Raw genomic sequence first — 27,870 nt, forward strand, 5'->3', positions numbered from 1 at the left:
CAGAAAATACACATGTATATTCACTGAACATACCATGTACATTCCCAGAAAATGCACATGTATATTCACTGAACATACCAGGTACATTGTCAGAACATACACATGTACATTCACTGAACATACCATGTACATACCCGGAACATACCATGAACATACAGTGTATTAACTCTGACAGATTCCTGGGACATACATGGAATGTTCATAATGGCTCATGTATGTCCCAGGAATATGCATGTACATCATGAATGTTCCAGGTATATTATGGGAATATCATTTTGCTATGTGGGATTATCATCGATGTTCTGCGCTTTAGACATAACTTTCACTCTCGAAGCAGGAGTTGTTAGTTGCTCAGTTTCACGACTTACCGCAGCAGGGTTTACCGAAGTCGAGCCGCACCAACTGGACCATGTAGGGTTCCAGCAGGTTCACGTACCACCAGGGCATTTTTTCCGCCTTGGTCAGTGTGCAGGTTTCCGCACTGAAGAAGGCACTGGTGCTGCCGTCGATGGCCTTTTGCGGTATTCCACCCGCTTCAGTGGATACTTGCATCGGAGCCTTGCCGGCCGCCACATTCAATACTGTAACCGAATATTCAGCCATGAAACCTTGACAATGACCGGAAAGGCCACGGTTGACAATACTTTCACGATACAAACCGGGTTGGGTTGCATTTTTCTATCCGAAATCGCAACACGGCGATTATGGATGCACATCCGCAATTGATGCGCGTCTGTTGACCAAAAACTTCTGCTGACCCAGTTTGGAGGCCCGCATTCCGTTACGAGCGACCAACTTAGACCTTTTTTACTCATCGTCCAAAATCGCCTCATAAATGACCGAGTCATCGGCAATTTCGATGAAGTGAAATCGGTTCATTATTAGCATCATCTTTTGGGTGTCCCGAATCAAGGCCCAATTGTTGAACGAAATACTCAAATCGGTGTTTTCCGGGTGATTTTTCCGCACTCAATCAGTATGAGCTGATCGGATTCGAGATCAATTAGCAAGTAGGAACTGAATGATTATTAAATAGTACGGAGGTGAACCGTTTAAAAAGTGAAATTGCGTCGGCCTGCCGTGAAATGGCCATTAAGCAGAGTGCAAAAAATCGGTTTTACAAACGCAAATTAATCAAGTAAAATTGCTCGATTGCTGGAAAATAAATAGTCGTTGAAAGGAAAGTTTTTGACAGAAATAAATATAGAAAGTGATCTGGTTTGGAATCATATTATGCCGTTCTTAATTCGACTGGTCATGCGAATGGTAAATAATGCCGATTTAAACAAACACAAAGCCCAGAAGCAGCCAAAAATTTTTAAAAGTGGCAGCTATTAGAAATCTCTTCGTTGCGGTCTTCAGAAAGAAAAAGCTTTCGGAAAATGTATTTGCTTCTTCAGAGTTTAATGCCTGTTTCTTCCCACAGCGAAGGGAAGGAACAAACACTGGCTAAGCTCTGAAGGTGGAAGTACATTGTCCGAAACCTTGCTGATGGACTCAGAAGTTTTTCCTGAAGACCTTCAAAGGTACAAGATGTAGAAAATCGGCTTATTGTAGTCTTCAGAGAGAAAAAATTCTGAATTGACTATCAATTTTTCACGAAATGTTTTTTTGAGGAATTAACGCGTGCTTGCACAGCCAAGCGAAGAAACAAACACAAATCAAATCGACTCAGAAGTTTTTTCGCTCTGAACACCACAACAAACGGATCTGTATATCTTCTACTATTGGTCTTCAGAAAGGAAAAGCTTCTGAGCTGATTATCGGGCTTTAGGGAAACGTTCGTCTCTCTTTTAGTAAAAGTAGGAAATGTAGAGAATCGCTTATTTGCAAGTCATTTTCAGAAGAAAGATGCTTCGGATTCGATTACTAAGCTTTCAGGAAACGTATTGCCTTCCTCAGAGCTTAAAGCGCGTTTCTAACTGGGACGAAAGACGCATTAAAACCTCCGAAAAAAAATTCGGAAAGCTTAGCAGTCGACTCAAAAGCTTTTTCTCTCTGAACGCCGGAACAAACGGATCTCTAGCTTTTCTACTATTGGTCTTCGAAAGGCTTTCGGGAAATGTTCTCCTCTCTTCTAGTACAAGTAGAAGATGCAGAAGATCGCTTTGTAGCAGCTTTCAGAAGGAAGGGTTGCGTGTTTCTTCATTTCGCTCTGGGAAGAAACACGCGTTGAACTGTGAAGACGACATTAAAATTTCGTAAAGCTTTGTAGAAGTCTTCAGCAGAATAAAACTTCTGAGTCGATTACCGAGCTGTTGAAACTGTTCTCCTCAGTGCTCTCTAATAAATTAAAGTTTTCGTCAAAAAAATTGAAGTGGAAACTACTGAAGATCTGTTGTGGTTTTCAGATAGATAAAACTTCTTAGTCGATTCCATGCTTTCCAATTTTTTTTTGGTTCCTCATACTTTAAATGCGCGGTTTTTAACAGCCAAGGGAAGGAAAGCGCGTTAAACTCTGAGGAAGCAAATAAATTATTCGAAAACTCGTTAATCAACTTAGAAGGTTTTTATTTCTCACCACCAAAAAGTATAGAGGGTTGTAGTCTTCACAAGACAGAAAACTTCTAATATAATTACCGAGCTTTCCAAAATTTAACCGTTCTCTTCGGGGTTAATTGCGCGGTTTTTTGCAGAACCAAGGGAAGAAAAACGCGTTAAGCTCTAAGGAAGAAAATAAATTCTTCAAAAACTCGTCATCAATTCAGAAGTTTTTTTTTTCTGAAACCAAAAGTAGAAGAAATAGAGGTGCGGTGCGTTGTAGTCGACAGGAGGAAAAAAACATCTGAGTTTGTTCCTTCGCCCTGGGAAAGTTTTTTATAATAAAAATTTAAAATAATAAATTAATTATTAAAAAAATTAAGAAAATAGTTTCTAATGAAGCATTCGGAAAAGTTATTAGCCGTGAGCGCCAATCTTTCTACTCATCTCAGAGGTTTACTTCTCTGAAGACCACCAATATTTTCCACTTTTCACTTGAAAACATTTCGGTCGCAAGAATGGAGGGCGCTAATAAGTGGGCGACTAAAACGGGTCGTACTTAATGGAAATTCGCAATGTATGTTCGATGGAAAACCTCTAGGTGCAACGAAATTGGCGTGTAAACAGCGAAGCCAAAGTGGGTCAAGTGTGTCATCCGAGCCATAACATTTGGCTCACATCAAGCAAAATGACATCGTGATTGTATCATTATGAAGAAGAACAAGATATAACGGAGACAACAATAAAAGTACCACAATAACAGTGGCGGGGATAACGGATAGATAGTCAGATAACGATGTGCAATCGATCCGATGTTGACCAAACGGGAAAACTGTATCAGTTGCATTCAACCTGTTTCGATGCAGAGCGATCTTTTCCCGATCGTTTCGATTTCTATGTAGCGGTAGCAACGTTACTTCTGCATTCCTTTTAATGGTCGATGACCGTGGGTGCCCGCGTTTTCATTAGAACCGATTAGGCTGCAATTGATTCATCAGCAGCCCCAAATTGGGGAAAAATTCGAGCCCTTTGGAAGGACGGTGCCCAGAAGAACCCACTTAGTACTGTACTTACCGCAAAACGGGATCCCTTCGGGTAACCAGGCGCCGTTCTCGCACACTCTCCTGCTGGGCCCCAGCAGCTCAAAGCCGCGCTCGCACGAGTAGGTAGCAATGGTGGCGGGGCCGAGAGTTTCGTCGGAAAACTCCACGGACGAGTGGGCGGGCGAGCCTGGAAACTTGCAACCGCCCGCCACTTCTGGATTGGCGCCTGCAACGAAACCAAAATGCCATAAGAAGACGAGTAAGCCTTATTCTATGCATAAGACGCAAAGCATGGGCAAAGTATGGGCACGCTCCGCTGCCTTTTCCTGTTCAAATTCCTCGATTATCTGCAGCCTGGTCGTTATTGTGCGGCGCGTGCCACTGACCCACTAACTTTCCGCCGGTTCCCATAGATTGCGTTCGAATGACCCTAATCCAGCCCATGGGTTTCCCGGATGAATCGCATTGCATATTGCAATGCGACAATCGTGCAATGCGATTCAGTCCGGACGTGTTGCTCCAGGCCGGAACTTCCAGCGGGAAACGACCAAAACGGTTGATTTGGGCAAAGCATTGCAATTAGCGCGGGTCTGCTGCTTCCGCTCCAAGTCTTTGGTCCATTTGCGCCCAGTTGAGGACTGATTGCGATGATTCGTTGTCCAAATATGACCCACAGTAAGCACCTGAGGCTGTTTTAGCCCCAATAATCGCTGCGTGGCTTAGTTGGTTCTAACTAGTTCTACTGAGGAGCTTAAATAATTTTGCACAAGATCGTGAATACGTACATCTGGCCAGGACTAGTAATCCAATAAAGGTTCCACAAACACCCCAAAGCGAGGTGCCACCTCGGTACCACCACATCGGAAAACACTGAAGCCGTTCCACTTAGGCACGATCGATCTAACGCTACTTGTAAAACTCCCGTTCTTCGCGCGTTCGCCGTGTCTTTCAAACTGAAGAAACGACGCTCTAGTTTTCCTCGCCGCAAGACACACGGTGACGTCGGCACAGGTGGAAGGAAGATGGATCGTTTGGGGAACGAAAAAACGGAAAAAACAACGTGCGCCCCGCAGCCGCGCCGATTAAAACGTTTAATTATCGATGCGTTTTTTTCGTTCTGTACGTGTGCGAAAACCCACTACCAATTACGCCTCAATGGTGCGGACTTTCTTCGGAAGCAATTTGCCTGCCTGTATGGAACTTTGAAAAATCTATTAACATTTTTGATGCCTGGGAACCAATACCTATGGGCGTGTACAGAAGGCGATTCAAAGGGGCTCCAACAAACTCTAGCAGCTGATTTTGGGGCTCAGTTTAAGATCAGTAAATTAGCTCTAAAAAACACAAATTTATTGACATTTTAAGGAAAAACACCCTTAGTGGGTGTTTAAAATGACACTGGACCTTCTGACTTTGCCTGTTTTATTGTGCCCGCAGGCGGTAAAAGAAAAATATTAGAATTAAGGCATCCAGTAGACTATAATGTCATTGTTGTGCCGAGTGTGTTGTAGTTTGCTGTTTTGAATCACCCTGTATATGAGGCCACTTTCGCATTCCTACAATCCTAATCAACTATTATTTGAAAACAATCACCAATCGCTTGCAATTTTTTGTTATTGTGTCTCATTGTCGCCTTGTGAAAAAACCTTTTCTATAAATCAGAACGTCGATGGGCATCGCATATCGGGTGCAACAGCCTTTGACTACCATCGATGTTCTGACTTTGAGATAATAATATACTGGTCGAGCCCAACACACGTCTAAATCATTGGCTGTCATCAGCGCAAAAAAAAGTGGTGCAATATAAGGAAATTGCATAAGTGCATCGATCTAAATAGAAAGCAAGCGAGTAAATGCGTTCATTAAAATGATTAGAACTAATGAGTCGATATTACGGTTCTATCGCAACACGATAAGGATTCGTCGGCGATTTATGCGGGTAACAACGAATTCTGCGCGTTTTTTTCTGCAATTTATGAAAGGAAAAACTGAGCGGGATACTTTCACAAAAGTGCGCCAATTAACAAGGAAGTTGGCCGCTTTGCGGCAGGGATACAAAGGAAACACGCGCTTTTTTCCTGTAACTTTTTGGTCCCACGATATGATATGGATCACTATTGGAATAGTGATTGACAAAGAGCCTTACTTACTTTCCCATTATCGGCCAAATGGGCAAAAGGAGCAAATGTTTCAACCGACATGCCAGCATGTAGTTTCAGATCCGTTCGAGCTGTGCATGCATATACTGTTAGATGTTGTTACTTTCTACAAGTACGCATTGCACATGTCGTTGGAATATTTTCGTGACTCGGCTCGATTCTTCCAACAGCCCAGATGAATATTAGATGAATATTAAGCGAATTGTTCCGTCAATAATCTTCCGGTACTTTGCCTGTTTCGTGGTTCCTCGCCTCAAGAGGTTTCTAATTCGAGCCCCAAAATGGCACCGCCCAATAGCCCAGATTCCATTGCGAGATAATTAAAAAATGGATTATAATTAGTCGAGAATACCTAATCAAGTTTGATTACGTTCGCGCGATCTAATCCCCGATTTGATGCCGAGTCATTAAGGTGTTGCTGTTGATGTTCAAATTGTGTTTTCTTTTCAATCTGGTTCTTATGAAATTGCATTTAAATAACACTGCTTCAGCTAATCCAACAGATCAAGTGGCAAACTATCGGGCTGTTTTTGGTGTTTTCCAAACATTTTTCACTGCAGCAAAGCTGTTAAGGAGGCGAGTGTTCCAATAGAATTTGTCTTATCATTTTTCACAGAAAATACCTGAAGATTGTCAGTATTTTAAGCAAAACTAAAAAATAATGCGATTTTTGCGTAGAAAGAATTGCTTAATAGAAACTTTGTTAAAACTGGAATGACCTGAAAACGTAAAGAAAGTTTAGAAATCTTCAGGGCGGTGAGGGCGGCGAATTTTCCCAATAATTTTTTGTAAATTTTTGCTCTCTGGTTGTTTTTCTAAGTAATCCTAATTACTTTCGGTAAAAAACTGAATTCAATTATTTGGTTTTTGTGGCAAATTTAAAGCTGAAAAGGGTTTTCTAAAGTTCCCTAAACCGATGAACGAGGCGAATTTCGAAAATTCCCCATTATTGTCAAAAAAGAAGAAAATCATCAGAAAATACTGGTTTTTGCAGTTTTCGATTAAAAACTTTTAGCTTTGTGATCGTTTTTGACAATAATGAGGAGTTTTCGAAATTCGCCTCGTTCATCGGTTTGCAGGGAATTTTAGAAAACCCTTTTCAGCTTTAAATTTGCCGCAAAAACCAAAAAACTGAATACAATTATTTGGTTTTTGTGACAAATTTGAAGCTGAAAAGGGTTTTCTAAAGTTCCCTGCAAACCGATGAACGAGGCGAATTTCGAACTCCCCATTATTGTCAAAAAAGAAGAAAATCATCAGAAAATACTAGTTTTTGCAGTTTTCGATTAAAAAATTTTAGTTTTGTGATCGGTTTTGGAGAAAATCTTGTTAGTTTTCGGGAAAAACTCGTAGGAATTTTTTTTCGTCTTTGTCCCGAATTTGACACTGAAAAAAGTTTTTGGAAAATTTTTACAAAGCTATAAATGTATCTTGTAATTTTTCGCGTAAAATACATTCCAGATCGTCAGTATTTTTAAGTAAAACGCTACAAAATATAGCGTTTTTGAGTAGAAAGTAAAGCAAAAAAAAATTCAGTCAAAACTAAAAAACCAGATTTTTTAACAACTACAGTCTTCAGAGGAATGGAGGTGGCGAGATTTCCAAATAGTCTGTTGAAAACTTTCGCATATTCTGTTCGTTTCTTGATAGAAAATTGTTTGATTATTGTTCCAAATTGGAAGCTGGAAAGCGATTTCAAACCTTTTCACAAAGCGACGAAGGATTCGAAATTTATTTCATAATTTTTCGCGAATATCTTGATTGTCAGCATTTTTAGCCGAAACTAGAACATTGAGCATTTATAGAAGAAACAGTAACTTGGCTAAAACTGGAAAATTCTGGAATTTGAAGACATTTTAAAAATATTATTAATAAATAGCCTTTAAAATAAAACTAAAAAAAGTAAAAAAAAATCATCAACATTTTCCCAGCAACGGAACTGAATTACTGAGCCGGTGCGTTGGGTTGGCGCACCAATCCATTTGGGCAGCACTGCGCCAACTCCTAAAAATTCACCGAGTTACCCAGGCCTACTTCATGTACAACACTGAGTCGGTCACAAAAAAACGGTGTTGATTTGCCCACTTTATAGTTGTTGTTCTCTAAACTTCGGCATTAACTTGTCTCAATTTTGGTTATTCGGGAACAAACTTATTAAAGCCGCGAGGTTGAAAAATTTGAAGCTATCGAAGAATGCCACTTGATTGGTCATTGAATGAAACAAAGATGTTCCAACTGATTGATGAGCAAACGGTACTTTCAGCGCCAATATTGATAATTTCGGATGGCCTTGTGCTCGCCCAAAGGCAGAAGTACCGTTAGCGCGTGAAGAATTCGGACAATCAGCAGCACTGGACGTGATCTAGGCTGTCCTAGTCGAAATTGGCGGAGGACAGTGACAATTGCGAAACGATTTCATTTCAATTAGCGAAATCGGGGTCCCCGCGAACCTCAATGAGCACACCGCATTAACATGCCGAACATATTAAAGTGTGCATTTTAATTTCGACTTTTTGTAACTTCCCGCGCTTCCGTTTTAATTATCTGATAATCTCGCTATTAATCATTTATTCGGAAGGCTATCTGAGGCAATTTGTCTTCCTTTGCCTGCCTTACATCAGTCTCAGCTAGTGAAAAGATGTGCAACGCAGATAATCCGCCAACGGGACTGTTTGCCATTATCAACATCTTGTCCTTCTTCGGATAATCACCAACATAGAACCCCCGGTCAATGCGGGTTTTTCACTAACTCTAACAAACGGGCCCGGGGTTTTTCTGTAATCAAAGCCCCCAATAGTCGGAACAATCGCTTCCTACCGATGGTTGTTTGTCATGAAAATTCGCTCCGTAACCAATTTTCTGACTGCCTTCGACCCGCTTTCTGTACATGGGCGGTCACGTGCAACGCACTGGCGCTATTACCCTTGATTTTTTCCCTTTTAAATCCAAACTGTTTGTTATTGCTCAAATCCGCGAAACCTAACGGCAACGGCTCCAATAGCTCCTAACACGCCAAAGAAACGTCCTAAATATGCGCTTAATTTACATTTAGGAACGTTTTCCGGGCTTTGAAGCCGTGGTCTATGGGAATTTCTTCCTAACGTTTCGTCCACAAATGCGGTGGACATTATCAAAGGCGAAGTGATCTCCCGTGCTTTCCGACTAAGACTGATCTCAGTGATCAGTGACTGATCTCACAGTGACAGACTGATCACTGAGATCAGTCTTAGTCGGAAAGCACGGGAGATCACTTCGCCCACTGCCTCATCGCCTTTGATAATGTCCACCGCATTTGTGGACGAAACGTCAGGAAGAAATTCCCATAGACCACGGCTTCAAAGCCCGGAAAACACTCCTAAATGTGATTTAACCGGCCGTGAAAGCCTTCATAATATCCGCTTAATTTATTTCCAATCCCGTTCTCAGTTTGTTTTAGCTCCACCCGCAGACCCTTGTTTAAAATGGAAAACTTACCGATAAAGGCCGCGCTCCCAGCTTAATAACTGGTGCCAATGACGGTCTTTATGTTTCAGGGAATTCATTAAAACCACGCCTAAAAAATAAATATTCCGTTTTCTTAATAGCTGATAATAATAATAAATTCCGAACTTGCAATTTACAATATACAAAATGGGCTATTTACATCTGAAACTTACGAACATAGATCAATGCCTATATTTCAACAGACTTTCTTTCATCTCTCTCATAGCGTCGCGCTTGATGGCATGAGACTTTCGCAGCGGGCTGTAGTCGCTGATGCTCAGATAGCGTCTGAGCAACGTATCGATATCGCCCAGCAGCTGCTTCTTGTACCCCAAAGCGAACAGCTTCTGAATCATCGCGTAACGTTCACGATCATCGACTGAGGCCACTAGGGCGAAAGCCACGCTTTCGATCCGCAACAAGTTGGTGCCAGATTCCACGCTCCAGTTGTAGATGAGCGGCACTGTGTCCACCGCAATATGAAACTGTTGCACTGTGTCTGTGATGATCAAGCACAAATCGCTCAGTAGAAAGCGGTCGCATAGCGAGATAAGATCAAGCAAAGTGTCCAGATCCAGAACAATTTCAATGTTTTTGGATGGCTTCTGCAGCTCGATCGCCTGTATGATAAAGAGCAGACACTTGAAGCTCTTGGACTCCACTTCGGCTAGCGCCACTTCAGCCTGTTCGCTCTCCTTGAAGTGTCCATCCAGGAGGCCTTTGAAGAAGTCGGATTGCTTGACTAGAAAGTCGCGGTCGGATGGGATAAGGCAGCCGTCATCCAATCGGAACGACACCACGTTGCTGCAAGTTTCCGCCAGCTCATACTCGCCAATGGCCAGCTTGGGCCAGCCCATAGTGCGGACAGAGAGCGACTTCGGGTTGTTGATCAGGACACTGTGGGCCATTTGAACCAGCACTTTCAGGCTGCGCCGATTGTCTTGACCGTCGTTTTCCTGCAGCAGCTTCATCAGCACGTCCAAGCCGCCGCAGTTCAGCATCAGTTTTCCCAGGATTGACCTATTCCTGCAAACCGTCAAGCTATTACTCCGGCCCCCGATGAGAAGCTGGGCAAGTTACGCTATGATGTAGGGAATCACCAGCACCAAGCTCTGCTTGACCTTCCAGTCGCCTCGCATCAACTTATGGGCGATGTCGCCTTTGCCAGCTCCCGACTCCGCTGTTTCGCTGAAACTCTTCAGAATGCGATAGGTGAAATGGGCGTTGAACAGACACCGGGAGCAGGTCTCGTGATTGGCCGGGATGTTCCGCATGTCGTTCAGCGTGTGGATGTAGTTGGTCTGCATCAGGGATATCAAATGTTCCCCACACCTAAAGAAAACTGGGCATTGTCCATCCCATCCCAGCCCCGGCATCCAACTCACTTGACAATCTCACAGATTACGTCTTTGACGTCGAACTGTTCATTGATGGCGCATTTGGTCAGCTGCATCACCAGCTCCACTTTGGCCAGATGAGGGTGATGGGGCTGCACTTTGAGGTAGGACCTGATGAGGGCGACGATTTCATGGCAGAGTGACACTTGGAGGGAGCGGCGCACGTTCGACCTGCTGTCCTCAGATGCGGCATCTCCAGCCTCCTCCACCGCCGGATTGACTTCGTCCAGCTCGCCAAAGTCCTGGAAATCGTGGTCGTGTGCTCCAAAATCCGCCTCGTCCACCTCACTGCAGACCGGCGAATAATCGTCTGAGTCCGACTCTGGAAATTCAGCCTCATAAAAATTTGCATCGAGGTGATTTGGGGCGCACCAACCGTGAGCTAGGGAGCGATTCGGGCTGATGCCGCCTTCGCTCCAGGACAGCGCGTTTCCGCTGTCGCTGTCCGAGCTGGATCCGGGACTGGGACTTCTCATGCAGCTCCGGTAAAATTCCAGTTCATCGTCGCTGGAATTTGGGCTGCTGCCGCATTCTTTCAAGGTCTGGAAATCCAAATATACCAATGAAAACAGTGCGTCCAGGTTAGTATACGTGGACACAATGTAGATCCTACCGTTTCCATCCTATACTTACATCAGGATAACGCAGCCGTTTCTTGACAATGCTCGAATTGGAAAATGTGTATTTGCGCCTCTTCTCGCTGAGGTGCTTGAAGTTGACCACATCAGGAGGCCCAACAAGCCACGCCAGCTTCCCAACCAGCACCGGAATGATGTCATTGGCCAGCTGCTCAGCAATCAGTTTATCATCGTACCTGAACTTGTTCAAAGTGTGGATGAGAATGATGCAACAGTTCACCTGAAACGGAAGCAAAACCGCCCTAAAACCGAGCGCTCGGGTTGTTCAAATGTCCGGCTTACAATGTTATTGGAAGCCTCGTCGAAATCGCTCAGAACCTTGATGAGCAACGGAATGGCTCGGCCGCACCTTTCCAGGCTGCGGTTGGCTGGATGGTCGAGGAGGTAACAAAGACATTGCAAATACTCGGTGCACTGGCCCTGAAACTCTAAAACACCAGGCTTATAAAACTGCTATTGGCAATATTCCCAGGCTGGTACCCTTCACAATGGAATGCTCCTCTAGAACTTCGATAAATTTGGTGCAGATTTCGGGAATGGGCAGCTCGGACTGCAACTGACAGCTTTTGATAAAGTTCATCACGATTTTCACGATCTTGCGCGGGTCCAGAATCAGGATGCTGCTCAAATGCACCAGCGAGTCGCCTCTATCGGTACTTCTCAACTGAAAACGCCCCAAAAATCGTTAGTTCCGCTGGCTAAAACGCAGGCTAAAACGGCACCTCTAGAATAGAATCGTAGTTTCTAAATCGCGAATACTCGTGGATCACCCGGATGATGTCCAGCAGTGTTTTTTCGTTTTCCTTGCACGCCTGCCATCGCTCGCTGTACTTGATGAAAAGGGAGCCCACAGCCTTGAGAGCCCCGAATTGCTTCACCAAACATTTCACGGTGTTGCTGTTTTGAAGTTCTCTGGAAAAAAATTGCTTGTTTCAAAAAGGGCCATGATCACTCAAGGCTTTACTACCTTAGCGCCCTCAGCGCCGTCACCAGGGTGGCTTCGCTGATTTTCTCCCCATCAGGCAGCTGGTCTTTGGAGGCGGCCTGCACTACTTTCACTATATGCGAAACTATTGTGGGCTTTTTATTAATCATGAGCGTAGCCCATTGGTCTCGATGATGGCACATATTTCCGACTATTCGGAACGTCCTTCCATTGATACTGTCCTGGTTCGCGTGTCGTTTCAGCAGCTGGCTCAGGATGGACAGGATGCCGTGTTGGGTCACCTACACAAACCATCACTTACCAAATCAAAATGCGGACAGAGCAAACTTACTAATTCATTGGTGCATGCCCGCTCCATCATGCAATTGCCCAGGATGCTCAGCGCCAAATCCAGGCAGCTTTTCTGGTTGGTGGCCAGTAGAATCGCAGCTATTTGCTTCAGGGCGCCCTTAGTTCTGAGCAGGACAACGTTTTGTCTCTTTTTGGGCCAGTCCACTTCATGGCGAATGCAGATCAGGGCCTTCACCAAGGCCTTGGGGGTGGGCGAGCCCTGTAGGGCCTGTATGGCCCCTTCCAAGCCAGACATAGCGTGCTACTGCAACTAGTTTAATTTTTGATCTTATTTTTTTCATTAAATCCTCTCACTGTCAGTGGCATTTAACCTCAACTCCACAAGAAACCGTGACAACGTCGTGAAATACAAAGTTTGACTGAAGTGAGGTTAAGCATTTGCTAGGAAAAGGGGCTGAAAACATGCCTTCGGACGAGGAAAGTGAGCTGCCGCAGCTGTCGGCCAGCGCTTTTGCGGCCCTGCAGGAGTTTTACAAAGAGCAAGAGGAGCGAGAGGCCATGGAAATGTCTGCACGTGATGTTTCCGTCAAAGGGGACTTTAGTGAGGACTGGGCAAGTAATTAGGGGCTTTCCAGCCGCGAAAGCTCTTCTAACAGAGCGGCTTTTGCAGCAACTCAGCCAGTTTTGGTACGACGAACGCACGATCAAGGGACTAGTGGATATGACACTGGAAGCTGTGGGGACGAACGCAAAAATCGCCCTTGTTTCCTGCCCGACGCTTTACACGGAGATGAAACAGCGGGCAGGGCCCGAAGCCGAAGGTAAAAACGCCTGCAGCCCAGGCCTAAGTGAAACTTAGCGAACTTTTCAGTGACGCTCTTCGAGTTCGATCGGAGGTTTGCAGTGTTTGGGGGCGACTTTGTCTTTTACGACTATCGGTCGCCTTTGAACATCCCCCGAGATAAAAGCAGCTACTACGACATAGTAGTGGCCGACCCTCCATTTCTATCCGACGAATGTCTGACGAAAACGGCGGTTACAATGAAGTTCCTTACAAAAAGGCGCATAATATTAAGCACCGGTAAGCAACAGTAGTCAATGGGTAAGTCCCCTGTAGCTAACGACTGTTCCGTTTAAGGGGCAATAATGGCTGACTTGGCGAGCAGGCTGCTGGACTTGGAGAAGCACAAGTTCGAGCCCCATCATCGCAACAATCTGGCAAACGAGTTTTGGTGTTTTACGAACTTCCACAAAACGAGGGACGTGTCCTAGCAATAAACGAATAAGATTGAAAAAGCTATTTTATTCCATTCATTTCACGTGCGTGATATGTGCCCGGTTAACGAAAATCTGGGATATGATGCGTTCGAACGTTTAGAGGAGAGCAACCCAATCCAATTGGTCCCAACACAACTCCGGTGGCCATTATTGCTATACTTCTATCATATATGTAACTCACATGGTGCAAACTTAACAATATTGAGGCGTTTAACTGCGTTAAAATAATCACATTCACGTAGTATTTACAACATTAACGAACATCGATTCGTGGACTGGTTAAAACTGTAACACAGCGTGAGGTAAAAGCATACAAAATGGTACTGGGTTCTTAAAAAAAATACCTTTGGTTTTAGTACCTATAACATCCTTTTACAGTCTTGTGAGTACGGGAAAATCGTTCGATTAAAGCGCATCGTCCAGATAACTTACGTCGCCCTGAATAGCTCCGGTTTCCTTCAGCGCCTGCATTGTTAGCCTATCTATTTCGTTCAGCAGGAACTGGGTGTCAGTGTCCAAAACCTCCGAATGCACGGAGTTTTGAACACTGTCCCATTCCAGACTGTTAGCCGATGACGACACTCTGGAATAGTCCGATTCGGTCACATTGACGGCATGCAGCGGACTGCGATTGGCCTGAGTCGTCAGAGTGTCTTCGGGAAATATGGAAGTTGCCCTGAAACACTTGGTCGGTTAAAAAAATCCAGCTGCAACACCACCCAATTTCCAGTACCAAGAGCTGCCTGATGCCTCATGGATGATGGAGCAGGGCAGAGTCTCGTGCTCCCATTCCAGCTCCAGAGAGTTTTCCGGTGTGGAGGCTCTAGTGGAGAGGCTGGCGCTGCTTAACAAAGCCCTGGCGTCCAGAAACTGCAGCTGGATGTCTCTGCTGAAGAGCAAGTACCTCATTATCTGCGCAGTTGAATAAAACGTCTTAGTACCTCTGGAGGGAGGCTCTGGGCAACTCGGACAGCCTGTGGTAGGACAGTTGCGGCCTTAGCATCGCGACCACACCAGTTGAGGCCTTCTAGAAACAAAGCAATTAAGCTCCATCAAAAGCCCACGGAGTTCCATTCAGTGTTCACCTCTTTTCTGTCTTTCCTCCTGTGGAACAGCCTGGAGATAAAACACCTAAAATCAACGGAAATGATTGCAGGATGGATGGAGGCAGGCAAACACTAGTTGTTACCGTTTGTCGGCCGCAGCAGCGTCATCCATCTAAACGAAAAAGTATGCGATCAATTAACCGAATTTTGGCAATAGTGGGGCCTCATTTTCATTACCTCATCAACCAGGGCGGATAAATCGCTCCCCGACTTCGAGAGCGCGTTGAAATTGTCGCTGTTGTTAGGCAGACAACTGGTGAGGCAGTTTCCCATGGCGGTGGCAGCCCCCAAAGGACTGCATCAATATTAGCCCCCATTTGGGGCCCAAACAGCCGTAAAATCCGTGGTTACTTTAACGGGCAGTTGTGGGTGAACTAGGGGGGGCCTAAAACAGGGCTTGCCAAGGCATCAACAGTCAATTCTTCTTAGGACGGGCTTCGGCCGGAACACTGTAAAGGGCCTATAAGTCTTTTGTGTGGGAATAATGGAACTTACCTTAAATCAAAGAACACTGGTCGCTGACACAGAGGAACATAACCCTAGACTACACTACCTTCAAAGCACTGATGCCATTTGGGGATTTAGCGAAGCGGCAATAGCGCCGTTTTTATCAGGGTTTTATGGAGCAGCGACAGGAAAAGAGGTTGAGGGCAATAAGCACCGCAAAGTCCCGTAGTTTATGTATAAAAAAATAATATATTGAAGCAGCGACTGGTTTCAGAACTTTGAGGTCAACTTCCACAGGACCAGCTCTTTGCAGCGATCATAGCGGAAATATTGAGGAAAATCGGTGGGAACGGCCTCAATAGTAACGTTGCCCAAGACCTTCAGCTGCTCCAGGAAATGCTCATAGCAAGGCGCGCACGTATCACAGTCGCTAATGGTAAAAACGTAGCGTTTTTCCAGAGCGATCAGCACGCTCCTGCTCGGGGGAATGTCCAGTATTTTTTTCACCGTTTTAACAAAAGCTTCTGTAAGACGGTCATCGTACACTACTAAAAAAAAACATTTCCTGCTGTAAAAACGGTCTCAAACAGGATTGTGGGCGCTAAAAGGTTGAGCGAAAATAATGCCAACAACTCTTCATAGCAGTATTTTTACTACTTTTTACTACTTGATAAAAAAAACTGGTCGTAAACCTCATTTTCGCAACCAACCCACCAAAAAAATTAGCTCACAAGTTTTCCTATAAGATGAGCACATTGTTAACAGCGCCCACAAAGTCCTGATGTTCTAGAAAATTACCCGATTTCCATCAACAAACCATTTTGCACCAATCACAACGTACAAATATGCACAGAAAAGGGGGCACGTACCATCCGCTGCAATCACAGTTTTCACTTGCGGCAGCGCTGCTAGAACTTTTTCGGGTAAACCATCAGCGGTAAAATCCAGCTGCAGCACCTCAACCGGATGCTTGGCCAAGTGCCGGTTCCTATTCACATTGGCGTTGATAATCTGGAAAATCTGCCCCCGGTCCACGTCTGGAACACCCCAAATGATCTCACTAGGCGCAGAAATTCGCGAAAAACCTGCCAACCTGTACAAATCACTGGAGCAAACATCGCAGCTACCACGGAGGTGAGCCCCACTCCAGCGCCCAGCTCCAGGATGGAGTGGCGTGGGGCAAAGGAGGCGGAGTTATCCAGCAGCCAATCGGCCAATAGCAGCGATCCTCGCCACAGCTGCAAACCCACCAGGTCCAGGCTGGTGCTGTAGCTGTGTTCTAGAGCAAAGGGGCTGCTGCCTATACCCAGGCAGTTGAATCGGGCTTCACTTACCGATTTCCAGGCACTGGGAGAGTTGGGTTTTGTTCCTGGCCACTAGCAGGTCGCCCTCCTTGTCCGTCAGGCGGTAGCTGGGCAGCTCGAAGTGAAAATCGCTGACCACATCTAGAAAGCCCAGTTTTGCATACTGATTTTTTTTTAGGTCAAGTCAGCGATCATACTTTTGGGGTTTATTGTCGGTTTGGCTTTGGAGGTGTAGTCGTGCTCCTCATACAGTTCCGAGGAGATTTCGTAGGCTTCGTCGTCCATCGCCTGCAAAAAATGCTTACTTAACACGCTCACTTTGAGATAAATGTGCACTGATGTCGACCAGCAGCTGCCGGCCGACAGCAGGAGCAATTGAATCTTTGCCAAGTTTCATTGATAGGCTCGGTTTAGTTTTTACAGTTTTGTCCAACACCACAATATAGCGTCATAGCTGATAGAAGGCCAAGCGGCAATAGAAGGGAAGAACCTATACGCAAATCCCTAGGGACATTAATGGGACCAGACTATTTGCCATTAAGAAGGCTTGAAATGCACGACAACAAGTTTTCTTTATCAAACGGGGCAGATGCGGGCATGTCTCACTTAGGGCCGACCGCTGCAGCTTGCAAGATCAGAGGCGCAGCCAGTGGTTATTTCTCAAATGCATGCAGTTTGTAGGGCACAGTGCGTTCTATAGGTAAGAAAAGTTTCGATTGGATTTTGCAGGAATCAGTAGAACTAGGCAGTGCTTTTTGCATGCATTTTATAAAGCACAGGCTCTTCTATCCGGTTCTATAAGTGGAACAAGTACTGAATCTCAGTCAACATCAGACGATTTTCAGAAATTTTTCAAAATCCCGTCTGGTTTCTGCAGGCCGGAGTTGAGAATAATTTGCTTATACAAAGTGAGGAAGTATATTTTGGATGCGTTTTGTAGGAAAAGTTCATTTTACAAGTGAACACTGTTTCGAAATTTGTCATTTTTAGGAATTTTTGACAAATTTTCAAAATTCTCCTTGGCCTTCGAACTTTTTACTTGTTTTTTTGGCATTTAATTGTCCGAAAAACAGCAAAGCGATAGAGTTTCCTTTGAATTTAGTAGGGCAAAATCTGCTTTGCATGTGTGAAAAGTTTCAATCTTGCAAAGTGAGAAAGGAATTTCTGGATGTATTTGTAAGACGAAGTTCTTTTGTTTGTGTGTTAAGTTTCAACAAACTGGACAAATTTTTTAAGCGCAATTTTGAAAATGTGTCAATTTTCTTGAAATTTAACTTACTTTTAGAAGGGACTTTGTCCTACAAAATGCATCCAAAAATTACTTTCTCACTTTTAAAGCTAATTTGCGCTCAAAATTGCGTTTCAAAATTCATGTTTTTAGGAGAGCAAGTCGTAATTTCACATTTATTTCCTCAGCAACTGAGAAACTGTCGAATCACTTTTGAATCTCATTTCTGGGGAAAAGTCTGTTGAATAAGTGGAAGGTTTCAATATTGAATCGTCTTCAGGAAATTTTTGAGAATTGTTCAAATTTGGTTCGCAGTTTGCGCTGGCTTATTCACACCGGAGTTTAACAGTAATTTCCTTAGAAGCCTGTTAAGTTAGAGAGTGACTTTTGTACGGATTTTATTGGGCATTGTCTGTTTTATAAGTGCTAAAAATTTCGCTTTTGAAACATCATCAGGCTAATTTGATAAATTTTTCCATCACAAACTTGCGATGGACTGCTTGTTTATACAGGATAAAGTGGCATTTATTTTCCCAAAAACCAGTTAAGCTGAAGATTGATTTTCGACTGCATTTTATAGACCGTAGCGCGTTCTATATGTGGAAGAAGTTTCGATTTTGAGCCACCATCAGGCAATTTTTGGTAAATTTTTGAAGGTACCTTCGAGTTTTGAAGTTGCTTCTGCTGGACTAAGTTTGGCATTTATTTCATAAAAATCTAGAAAACTTAGCGAGTCATTTATGTGTAAATTGTGTAGGAAAGGTGTGTTCTATAAGAAGAAAACGTTTCGAATTCGAGTCATCCTGAAGGAATTTTCAGAATTTTTTTAGAGTTTGTTCAGGCAGGCCAGAGTTTCACAGTTGATTCCTCTGAAACTAGTCAAAACAGGCATCGACTTTTGCCTGAATTAGGTAGAGCATAGCGTATTTTATAGGAGAAAAAAATTCCTATTTTCAGTCATCATCAGGGTATTTCCAAGATTTTTTGCAAACTTCCGATGAAATCAAGTGCTAGTTTCTGCAGGCCAAAGTTTGGCATTTATTTTCCCAAAAACCAGTTAAGCTGAAGATTGATTTTCGACTGCATTTTATAGACCGAAGCGCGTTTTAAATGCGGAAAAAGTTTCGATCTTGAGCCATCATCAGGCAATTTTTAGTAAATTTTTGAAGGTACCTTCGAGTTTTGAAGTTGCTTCTGCTGGCCTAAGTTCGGCATTTATTTCATAAAAATCTAGAAAACTTAGCGAGTCACTTATGTATAAAGTGTGTAGGACAAGGTCTGTTCTATAAGGGAAAAACGTTTCGAATTCAAGTCATCCTGAAGGAATTTTCAGAATTTTTGTAGAGTTTGTTTAGGGAGGCCGGAGTTTCACAGTTGACTCTTCTGAAACTAGTCAAAACAGGTATCGAATTTTGCATGAATCAGGTAGGTAGGGCATAGCGCATTTTATAAGAGGAAACATTTTCTATTTTCAGTCATCATCAGGGTATTTTAGAGATTTTTTTGCAAATTTCCGATGGAACCTTGTGCCGGTTTCTGCAGGCCAAAGTTTGGCATTTATTTTCCCAGAAACCAGTAAAGTTTGAAATTTACTTGCAGGTGCGTTTTACAAGGCAAAGTGCGTTCTATAAGTGGAACAAGTTTCGACTTTCATCCCCTTTCAGGGAATTTCCGGGAATTTTCTTAACCCAAACAAGCGCGACTTTGGTACCGCCACTGCAACAGATTATCGGCACGCGTCCAACAGCCGTCCAACGTGCGGGCTCTTGTGCTCTGCAGCTGTCGCAGCTGAAAATTGTCTTACAGCATATGCGTTAGTTACCACCCTCTCAAGGCCTGCCACCCCAGCAGATCAATTTAGGTGCATTTCCAAGCTGATGCTGCTGGTCGGCCAGACAAAACAGCAAAAAATCGCACTTGTTGCGCCCATTGAGCTGTGGAACTAATAGGCCATGCAGCCGAAGAGACGAGATAAAACCAATCAGGTCGAACTTCTCATTTTCGGCCCATTGAAACGCACACGAGCGGCAGATGTTGTGTTTTTGGTCAGTCATTCCAAATAATCAGTCGATATATTGCGGTTCCACAATATTTTTCAGGTAAAAATTGGTTTTACTCGCTTTTTCAAGCGAGCAACCGACTGGGATGCGCCTTTTTTCACGTACATGCAAGAATTTGTTTAATGCATCCCAACCAATTAACGGTTACATTGTAGCGAACCCAAACAGGGGGTCAATTTAGGTGAAATCGGGCGCTGTTCGGGTCTTTCCACTCACTCAACTCAGGTTTTGACTTTCAGTCGATGTGAAAAGTTCCGAGTGGAAGTTTTTTCTGAACCCTTTTCACGCCCAACTGCGCCCAACTATGCCATTAAAACCCAACGTATTCCGCAGGTGGTTTTGTGCGGCAAGCACAAAGGGGAAAAAACGGCCGTTTGTCTCTTTATTTTAACGGAAATAGGTCGGAAGTCCATCATCCTCCCGCATAATGGACATGGTCGAGTTGCTCGGCCGGCCAACGGCGTGTGGAGATCCGATAATTGCAAAAATATTTTGCGGGGTTTTGAATCCCGCCATGTTCTCACGCCAAAACCGCCGAAAAAAACTGAGCCCGGAACAAATTCCTACTCTCATCAACTCGGTGGTCATCTGAGAGGGCCAGAAATAAAACAAAACGCCACTTCAACAACAACACCTGCCTGCGAACACCTTTCGTCCATGCTCTCGCTCGCTCGCTCCGCGCCCACCCCGATCGCCCCATCTCCCTTCCGACGGCGATAAAACCGATCGGAGCCCCCCAGAGCGGCTTCAGTCTTCAGACGAGCTCGGCTGAGGCAAGAACAAACGACGACCATGAGATCTACGGCCTTTGCGGTGATCGTGAGTGTTGTGCTCGTGCAAATCGGCGCCCAAAACGCGATCGGCGACGCCGACTACGATCTGAGGGTGCTGAGCAAACAGGTGAAGGCGCTGGTGGAGCGCAGAACTGAGGACTTGAGGAGCATTGAGGAGAGCGTGCGGAGGACAGTGTTTAACGGCCCCGAGGTGGAGGAGTTACGCGACCAAGTCAGGAGCTTAAAGTGAGTTTTTCAAGTGGAAATTTTCTTGCGCAATTTGGCAGGCTGATTGAGTTACGGAAACCCAAATCGGCAATTTGCCGCTTAGTTAGGCGATGCAATGCCATGCGGCCCACCCTTACGTATCTAATTTCCTGCCGGAAAGCCGAGGGGCAGGCGAAAGCGAAACCCAAGATTAACCGCACCTTATTGTTATTGGCCGGTTTTAATCAATTTCGGCCCCACCGGCCAATAAACTCTAATGCCCTTTAAGGAAAATCAATTCTCCACTGACCTGGAAAAACTACAAACACTTGTAGAGTGGAGTGGAGTTTTTCCCCCATCCTCTAACCCAGACGTATTTTGCATGTTCCAGAACGGAAATTGACCAGCTCCGCACCGGCACAGTAGCGCCGCCGACACCTCAATCAAAAAACGAGAAACTCACAGTGAAATGGCTCTCCAACACCGTTCAGGAGCTGCGCAGCGAAATCTCCGAACTCCAAAACACCCTCAACTCCTCCATCCTGCTGCAGGACCACGAGGTCCATCAGGCGCAGATTAGCCTACTCCAGAGCGACATTTCCAGCCTCAGCGGCGAGTTGGAGCGCTTCCGGACGCTGAACGCTCGCAAAGAGGCCGACATGCGTCTCCTCCAAGAGGAGCTGAACAGTTTGAGGAGCGACTGGAGGAGCATGGCCGAAGTGAACGGGCGCCTGCGGAACCAGGTGAGATATGGGGGGAAAAGTGGAGCAGACTGTGTGACGACACAGCAATTCGCTTTCAAAACAGGCCGGAATGCGGTCGGCTGTTTCTAAACAGCCGAACGGAATGTGGAGCCCCTGTAGGCACCCGAACAGTCGAAAACCGATACGGGTACCTTTATATGCCTTTCTCGCACGCGATTGGCTGCGGTGGGCAGGTGGAAAACGCACGTATGTTGGACGCGCAACACCTGCCTCCCGATGTCGTCACATCGGTATTTAGGGTCTCCCCCATTCTTCTCGTTTTCTTCTGTAAAGTGAAATTCGAGTGGTCCTGCTGTAGAAATTGCGCCTTTTCACAAACAAAATTCCTTATTTGAGAGCGAAGAAATTACGTTGAAATCCAAATGAAGGACTACCCACGTCCATCTTGTCCATGTCTTTGAAACCAATCGACAATTTCACTCTCTTCCAGCTCAAATCAATGCAACTGGAATGGGCGCACGACATGAAAGCGCTGCAAGAGAAGGAAACCCTTCCACTTCCAGCTGAAAACAGCAGCCACCCGCGCCACCAGCGGGTGCTGCGCCAGCACGTGGTCCACCTGGAGAAAACCACACGCTCCCTCCACAAGGAGAACGCCCTCCTCCAAGACCGAGTCAAGCAGCTGGAGGAGCAACAGCAATCCAACCACGAGAGCAACCACATCAATGAAATCAACGAGCTCGACCTTCAGCAGGTGCTCGCTCTGGAAAAGCAGCTGAACAACCTGAGTGAGCAGCAGCTGATCCACACCGGCCACATTGCCGAGCTGTCCAAGCAGATCGACAACTTCGACAAGGTCCATCTCTCCATGCTGGAGCTGCTGGAGAACGTGGAGTCGCTGGAGAACAAAGTGGATAAGGCGCTGCCTGAGCTGCGCAAGGAAATCTCCAAGGTGGAGAGCCAGACGGGCCAGATGGTGGCTGATATTGCGCCCCTGAAGGAGGACCACAACAACATCAAAGAATCGATGAAAGCCATCAGCTTCAGCGTGTCCAAGCTCCAGGACAAGGACAGCGAGGACGCGGCTGAGCTACAGAAGTTGCGCCAACATCTGGACAACCTGGAAAAGGGCGCCGCCGTCCAGAATTCCCACCTCCACAACCACATCCTGAAGGTACAGTATACAGAGTGAATTACGGTTGATGGCGTATTACACGTTTTCAGAGAAAGCAAAGCTCGATCTTTATCCATAGAAGACAGTTGAGTGCACGTTCTGAAAATTTCACTCAAATCGCGCAAAAATTATAATTTTTTCGGACTTTGTGCAGGGAATTTTGTGCAGAAAATGAGCGCTTTGGCCCAAAAGCGCGTTCTCTTGAAAAGTTCATTCAAACTTCGAACCCAAAACCAAGTAACAACTTGAAATATTTACAGTCCGAAAAAGACAATCAAGTCTACCCGTGCTCAAAATTGCATTTAAATCCCCTAAATTTCTGATTTTTTACAAACTTGCAAAATTTTGTGCAGAAAATGAGCGCTTTGGAGCAAAAACGCGATCTCTTGAAAAGTTCATAACTTCGAACCGAAAGCAAGTAGCAACTTCAAATTTTTACAGTCCGGACAAGACAAATGAGTTTATACGCTCCGAAAATTGCATTTAAATCCCCCGCATTTCTGATTTTTTACAAACTTGCAAAATTTTGTGCAGAAAATGAGCGCTTTGGCACAAAAGCGCGTTCTCTTAAAAAGTTCATAACTTCGAACCGAAAGCAAGTAGCAACTTGAAATCTTTACAGTCCGAAGAAGACAATTGAGTCCGCACGTTCTGAAAATTACATTTAAATCCCCCGCATTTCTGATTTTTTACAAACTTGCAAAATTTTGTGCAGAAAATGAGCGCTTTGGCCCAAAAGCGCGTTCTCTTAAAAAGTTCATAACTTCGAACCGAAAGCAAGTAGCAACTTGATTTTTTTACAGTCCGGAGAAGACAATTGAGTCTGCACGTTCTGAAAATTGCATTTAAATCCCCCAAAATTCTGATTTTTTACAAACTTGCAAAATTTTGTGCAGAAAATGAGCGCCTTGGCCCAAAAGCGCGTTCTCTTAAAAAGTTCATAACTTCGAACCGAAAGCAAGTAGCATCTTGATTTTTTTACAGTCCGCAGAAGATAATTGAGTCTGCACGTTCTCAAAATTGCATTTAAATCTCCCACATTTTTTATTTTTTACAAACTTGCAAAATTTTGTGCAGAAAATGAGCGCTTTGGCCCAAAAGCGCGTTCTCTTCAAAAGTTCATAACTTCGAACCGAAAGCAAGTAGCAACTTCAAATTTTTACGGTCCGGAGAAGACAATTGAGTCTGCACGTTCTGAAAATTACATTTAAATGCTCCAAAATTAAGATTTTTTACAAACTTGCAAAATTTTGTGCAGAAAATGAGCGCTTTGGCCCAAAAGCGCGTTCTCTTCAAAAGTTCATAACTTCGAACCGAATGCAAGTAGCAACTTGAAATTTGTACAGCCCGGAGAAGAGAATTGAGGTTGCACGTTCCGAAAATTACATTAAATTCCCCTAAATTCCTGATTTTTTACAAACTTGCAAAATTTTGTGCAGAAAATGAGCGCTTTGGCCCAAAAGCGCGATCTCTTGAAAAGTTCATAACTTTGAACCGAAAGCAAGTAGAAACTTGAAATCTTTACAGTCCGAAGAAGACAATTGAGTCTGCACGTTCTGAAAATTACATTTAAATCCCCCGCATTTCTGATTTTTTTAAACTTGCAAAATTTTGTGCAGAATGAGTCTGCACGTTCTCAAAATTGCATTTAAATCCCCCAACTTTCTGATTTTTACAAACTTGCAAAATTTTGTGCAGAAAATGAGCGACTTCGCCCAAAAGCGCGTTCTCTTGAAAAGTTTATAACTTAATCCCACAAATGTCCCACAACTAATCAATGCTCCAATTTACAGGAAGAATCGGTTCTAACGGACGTGAACGCCACCAGGTCTACCATCCACCTGGTGGAGGAGCTGCAGAGCTTCGAAAGCGAGTACAAGAGCATAGTGAACAAGTTGCCTAGAGACTGTGGTTCAGTGGACGGTCCCAAAGGAATCTACCTGATCTCCCCAGGAGATGGCGAGCCGATTCTGGCACGATGCGACAGCGGCTGGACAACGATCCAGAAACGATACGATGGCAGCATCAACTTCAACCGCAACTGGAACGAGTACAGCAACGGTTTCGGAAGCGCCACGGGCGAACACTGGCTGGGCAACCGCAACTTGCACCATCTGACCAAAGACAATTGCACCCAGCTCAGCATCAACATGAAGGATATCTATGGAAAGTACTGGGAGGCCAGCTACGATCACTTCCACATCGCTGACTACACGCAGGGCTTCAAGCTGACCGTGTCGCATTATCATGGCAATGCCAGCGACGCCATGGACTACCAGAATCGAATGGAGTTTTCCACGGTGGACAACGACCGGGACATTTCCAACACTCATTGCGCCAGCAACTACGAGGGAGGCTGGTGGTTTTCCCATTGTCAGCACGCCAACTTGAACGGGCGCTACAATTTGGGGCTGACTTGGTTTGACGGGACGAGGAATGAGTGGATCGCTGTGGCCCAGAGCGAGATGAGAGTCAAGCGGAGGGACGTGTGCTGAGGAGAGTTGGGCGATTTTGAACGCGTTACCCATTTAGTGCCCCCAAAGAGTCAATATTTTTCTATATACTGCGTACTGATAGAGTATCGTAATCGTTTATTAGTAGGGATCGGCCCATGCCAGTAAAAGCCAAAGATAAGCTAGTTCACACTGTTGTAGATGTAGGTGTATATGCTAGGGAGCGTCTCCATGTACAGACTTATTTATTTATTGTAGGATTTCAGTTATTTGCTTGCCCCGATTGCCATAAGTCTTTGTAAATATATTTGTATGTAGGGAATGAATATTTGTGTTTTTCTGCAAACCCTCGGAGTAAAAAACAGCACAATGGGAATATAAACACGGAGTGGAAAAAGGCTGCATGTTTTGAAAATTTAATTTCAATCCCACAAATTTCTGATTTTTCCTCACTGGTAAATTTTGAGCAGAAAATGAACGATCTCGCTCAAATGCGTGTTTTCTCGAAAAATTTATAACTTCGAAACCAACGCACGTAGCAACTTGAAAATGTTACAGTTCATAAAAGCACTTGCTGAATTTTTCACGCAAATCTTTTTTATTTGTCCGCACTTGATAATTTTTTGTCGCGAGTTCTCGCTCAAATGCGCGTTATCTTGAAAACTTCGAATTTTGCAGGTTTTAATATATATTTATTATAATAAAATCACAGACAAACTCTTAACCTTAACGTGAACCTCTAGCACAATTATTGTTAAATACCTCTTATAAGGCGGACAATGCCAATCACATAAACTGTACATACTCGGCGGATATTTACCGGGATTTTAGGACTAAACACCTAGAAATCTATAAACAATTAATACTATATACATATGGTTCTTCAACCAAGGTATTAACTGAGGTCATTAAGAATCAACATTGGATAATATCCAAATATAGGTATTAATCTAATCAATCAAGGTTAAAGCAAGTTTACACTAATCAACAGAACATCAGCATCAATTAACAGGCAATCAATGTCGCTTCTTAATCCTCTACTTAAGCAGCATTTATCAATTAAACTGTTGCCCACTATGCGTCCTGATTTACTTACTCTTACAATACCCTGTTTCATGGCCTTTAGCAAACTTTATACTATACTTCCACGCTGGATTTCGTGCTGGCCAATGGGGCGTAGTTGCCCCCTGCTGGTTCCTTTCTCTTGAATGTAACATAGGTGTAGACCAAGCTGCCCACCACGCTGATATTCAGCCCAATGAAGTTCAGCCAGGAGAAGACGTAGTCGCCGCCAATCACCATGCCCAGATAGGTGACACAGATGTTCTTCAAGCAGCCAATGATGGTGGTGGTGAGGGCTGAGTTGTGCAACGTGCATAGAATCACACTGTACATCAGGATAAAACCCATCACGCACGATAAAATAAACTGGCTAAGAAACAGCGGGTCATTCCAGGTCGGGTAGTTGTAGGCAGCTTCCAGATCTCCAGTGTAAAAGGCCAGAAACGTTCCGGGAATGATCATGAACAAGGAATTGTAGAACATCAGTCCGTATTTGCCCAGTTCTTTGGAATCCAGCTTCTTCTTCGTGTACACTCCATTGATGGCGGTGAAGAAGTCGTTAAGCAGCACAAAGATGTAGCCTTGCAAGTTGAAGGCCAGATCATTGCTGGCTGCCAGCACAGCGCCTCCAACCATCATGTAGACGCTGAACTGTACACTAAAGATGGGCCGGACCCCCAGAACGTACAGCTCCAGAATCATGGTCATTAGAATGGAGAATCTTCTCAGGGCTGTGAACATTGGCAGGGACAGTTCCTTGGTGCCGCCCAGTCCGAAAATCATGTTCCCGATGTAAATCAAGGGCAGCGGGAAGATCTTGCCACAAGTGCTCAAATCGAAGCTGGGAAAGTTGACTAATCGAAGCTTCTTGGCAACGAAAAGCACCAGAATAGTCGCAGCCATTTGGCCAATTCCCAGTACCTGGAACGATGGGAATCCATAGGTGGTGAGGACAGTCTTGTTCACCACCGTGATCATAAAGGACGCAACAGCATAGAAGAGCGCCGATAGAATCTTCTTGAGGAACACTTTAGGGTCAGCAACTTCTTCCTGGGTGGCAGTCATGGCGAGTTTGGATATATCACAGCAGAAACACCGAAATATCACTGGGAATGCTTACGCTCATTCTAGCGGCTGCAGGCAAAACCGACACGTAGATAATGAGCTTAAGCGATTAATAATGTTAGGGATTAGTTAAACAATTGCAGTTCCTCGGTTTGTTTAGGTTAAGACAATATGTCAAGTCGTTAGAGGACTTGTTTCAAGCCGAGACATCTAGGTGGACCGTTGGTAACTTTTCCCGAACGGGGCTTAACAAAAAAATCTACTTAATTACTAGCCTGAGCAGAAGCCAGTGACGCTGTGAATTATGCATTTAATCACGCTCAGAGGCTTTGATGAGCCCCACCAACCTTAACCTATAAATTGTAAACAGTTAAAAACTCACGTCGATGTCCATGTTGAAAAGAAACCCACTGGCCATCCAGTTGACCGGCGATGTCCTTCAGGCTATCCACGCACTGGCTTCGTCTGTAAACATTTAATTGGGTCAGTTTTTCTGGATAACTTTGCCAAAAGACGCTAACAAGACAGGAAAGACGCCATTATGGCGAATGTCAGTTTTGAAAAGCAGGTT

The 27,870-nt window shown here is 44.5% G+C and overlaps 7 protein-coding genes across 11 annotated transcripts in view; 2 read left to right on the forward strand and 5 right to left on the reverse strand.

Annotated features, from left to right (window-relative positions):
* LOC109541757 overlaps window positions 1-6,238 on the reverse strand; it is a gene marked incomplete at its 3' end in the record, with an annotated part of 8,424 nt that extends 2,186 nt beyond the window's left edge. Inside the window, 3 exon segments of the mRNA XM_019910702.2 lie at window positions 369-581; window positions 3,556-3,750; window positions 4,310-6,238. Of these exon segments, the coding sequence (XP_019766261.2) occupies window positions 369-581; window positions 3,556-3,750; window positions 4,310-4,385 (484 nt within the window).
* A 2,999-nt stretch (window positions 6,239-9,237) lies between these two features.
* On the reverse strand, window positions 9,238-12,761 carry LOC125502332. Its single transcript, XM_048669605.1, has 10 exons — window positions 12,479-12,761; window positions 12,169-12,428; window positions 11,924-12,113; window positions 11,682-11,865; window positions 11,484-11,629; window positions 11,197-11,421; window positions 10,940-11,105; window positions 10,552-10,885; window positions 10,247-10,498; window positions 9,238-10,192 (listed from the first exon to the last, which is right to left on the reverse strand). Exons 1-10 carry the CDS (start codon window positions 12,731-12,733, stop codon window positions 9,349-9,351), a joined length of 2,856 nt encoding a protein of 951 aa, XP_048525562.1. The 5' UTR covers window positions 12,734-12,761; the 3' UTR covers window positions 9,238-9,348.
* On the forward strand, window positions 12,633-13,734 carry LOC109541810 (EEF1A lysine methyltransferase 1). Of its 2 annotated transcripts, none has more exons than XM_019910782.2 (4): window positions 12,633-13,050; window positions 13,109-13,259; window positions 13,310-13,519; window positions 13,577-13,734. In XM_019910782.2, the coding sequence occupies exons 1-4, from the start codon at window positions 12,901-12,903 to the stop codon at window positions 13,708-13,710; spliced, it is 645 nt and encodes a 214-aa protein (XP_019766341.2). In that variant the 5' UTR covers window positions 12,633-12,900; the 3' UTR covers window positions 13,711-13,734. The 2 variants fall into 2 exon arrangements, with proteins under 2 accessions (XP_019766341.2, XP_048525566.1); XM_048669609.1 differs by having other exon boundaries at window positions 12,969-13,054.
* LOC109541809 lies at window positions 13,722-15,419 on the reverse strand. 4 transcript variants are annotated; one of them, XM_019910781.2, is made up of 7 exons: window positions 15,318-15,419; window positions 15,000-15,271; window positions 14,906-14,934; window positions 14,802-14,847; window positions 14,658-14,740; window positions 14,450-14,602; window positions 13,722-14,392 (listed from the first exon to the last, which is right to left on the reverse strand). In XM_019910781.2, the coding sequence occupies exons 2-7, from the start codon at window positions 15,093-15,095 to the stop codon at window positions 14,122-14,124; spliced, it is 678 nt and encodes a 225-aa protein (XP_019766340.1). In that variant the 5' UTR covers window positions 15,096-15,271; window positions 15,318-15,419; the 3' UTR covers window positions 13,722-14,121. The 4 variants fall into 4 exon arrangements, with proteins under 4 accessions (XP_019766340.1, XP_019766338.1, XP_019766337.1 ...); XM_019910779.2 differs by having other exon boundaries at window positions 14,658-14,743; XM_019910778.2 differs by having other exon boundaries at window positions 14,450-14,605; window positions 15,318-15,418.
* Window positions 15,420-15,498: 79 nt separating this feature from the next.
* Window positions 15,499-27,860, reverse strand: LOC125502333 (methyltransferase-like protein 22). Its single transcript, XM_048669608.1, has 6 exons — window positions 27,682-27,860; window positions 16,771-16,861; window positions 16,604-16,714; window positions 16,363-16,548; window positions 16,139-16,306; window positions 15,499-15,817 (listed from the first exon to the last, which is right to left on the reverse strand). The coding sequence occupies exons 1-6, from the start codon at window positions 27,715-27,717 to the stop codon at window positions 15,540-15,542; spliced, it is 870 nt and encodes a 289-aa protein (XP_048525565.1). The 5' UTR covers window positions 27,718-27,860; the 3' UTR covers window positions 15,499-15,539.
* Window positions 20,626-25,498, forward strand: LOC125505579 (protein scabrous-like). Its single transcript, XM_048669606.1, has 4 exons — window positions 20,626-20,880; window positions 21,233-21,584; window positions 22,036-22,719; window positions 24,513-25,498. The coding sequence occupies exons 1-4, from the start codon at window positions 20,654-20,656 to the stop codon at window positions 25,212-25,214; spliced, it is 1,965 nt and encodes a 654-aa protein (XP_048525563.1). The 5' UTR covers window positions 20,626-20,653; the 3' UTR covers window positions 25,215-25,498.
* Window positions 25,843-27,658, reverse strand: LOC125505580 (UDP-sugar transporter UST74c-like). Its single transcript, XM_048669607.1, has one exon. The coding sequence runs from the start codon at window positions 27,297-27,299 to the stop codon at window positions 26,310-26,312; it is 990 nt and encodes a 329-aa protein (XP_048525564.1). The 5' UTR covers window positions 27,300-27,658; the 3' UTR covers window positions 25,843-26,309.
* Window positions 27,861-27,870: the final 10 nt, after the last annotated feature.

The sequence above is a fragment of the Dendroctonus ponderosae genome, unplaced genomic scaffold, assembly GCF_020466585.1.
Source record: "Dendroctonus ponderosae isolate FM_Combo_2020 unplaced genomic scaffold, Dpon_F_20191213v2 Dpon_F_20191213_9, whole genome shotgun sequence".
NCBI lineage: Eukaryota > Metazoa > Arthropoda > Insecta > Coleoptera > Curculionidae > Dendroctonus > Dendroctonus ponderosae.

Bases quoted from the DNA above. Each gene is read 5' to 3' on its own strand.
- LOC125502332 (XM_048669605.1), bottom strand. From the start codon at position 12,733: ATGTCTGGCTTGGAAGGGGCCATACAGGCCCTACAGGGCTCGCCCACC. The intron at 12,114-12,168 runs GTAGTAAAGCCT...ATTTTTTTCCAG, and splicing joins ACGGCGCTGAGGGCGCTAAG to AGAACTTCAAAACAGCAACA. The intron at 11,422-11,483 runs GTAAGCCGGACA...CTTCCGTTTCAG, and splicing joins ACGAGGCTTCCAATAACATT to GTGAACTGTTGCATCATTCT.
- LOC109541810 (XM_019910782.2), top strand. From the start codon at position 12,901: ATGCCTTCGGACGAGGAAAGTGAGCTGCCGCAGCTGTCGGCCAGCGCT. The intron at 13,051-13,108 runs GCAAGTAATTAG...CGGCTTTTGCAG, and splicing joins GGGACTTTAGTGAGGACTGG to CAACTCAGCCAGTTTTGGTA. The intron at 13,520-13,576 runs GTAAGCAACAGT...GTTCCGTTTAAG, and splicing joins GCGCATAATATTAAGCACCG to GGGCAATAATGGCTGACTTG.
- LOC109541809 (XM_019910777.2), bottom strand. From the start codon at position 15,095: ATGGGAAACTGCCTCACCAGTTGTCTGCCTAACAACAGCGACAATTTC. The intron at 14,935-14,999 runs GTAATGAAAATG...TTTTTCGTTTAG, and splicing joins TATCCGCCCTGGTTGATGAG to ATGGATGACGCTGCTGCGGC. The intron at 14,848-14,905 runs GTAACAACTAGT...CGTTGATTTTAG, and splicing joins GCTGCTGCGGCCGACAAACG to GTGTTTTATCTCCAGGCTGT.
- LOC125505579 (XM_048669606.1), top strand. From the start codon at position 20,654: ATGAGATCTACGGCCTTTGCGGTGATCGTGAGTGTTGTGCTCGTGCAA. The intron at 20,881-21,232 runs GTGAGTTTTTCA...TGCATGTTCCAG, and splicing joins GACCAAGTCAGGAGCTTAAA to AACGGAAATTGACCAGCTCC. The intron at 22,720-24,512 runs GTACAGTATACA...TCCAATTTACAG, and splicing joins TCCACAACCACATCCTGAAG to GAAGAATCGGTTCTAACGGA.
- LOC125505580 (XM_048669607.1), bottom strand. From the start codon at position 27,299: ATGACTGCCACCCAGGAAGAAGTTGCTGACCCTAAAGTGTTCCTCAAG.
- LOC125502333 (XM_048669608.1), bottom strand. From the start codon at position 27,717: ATGGCCAGTGGGTTTCTTTTCAACATGGACATCGAC. The intron at 16,715-16,770 runs GTATGATCGCTG...TGGGCTTTCTAG, and splicing joins ACCGACAATAAACCCCAAAA to ATGTGGTCAGCGATTTTCAC. The intron at 15,818-16,138 runs GTACGTGCCCCC...GTTTTTTTTTAG, and splicing joins AACTGTGATTGCAGCGGATG to TAGTGTACGATGACCGTCTT.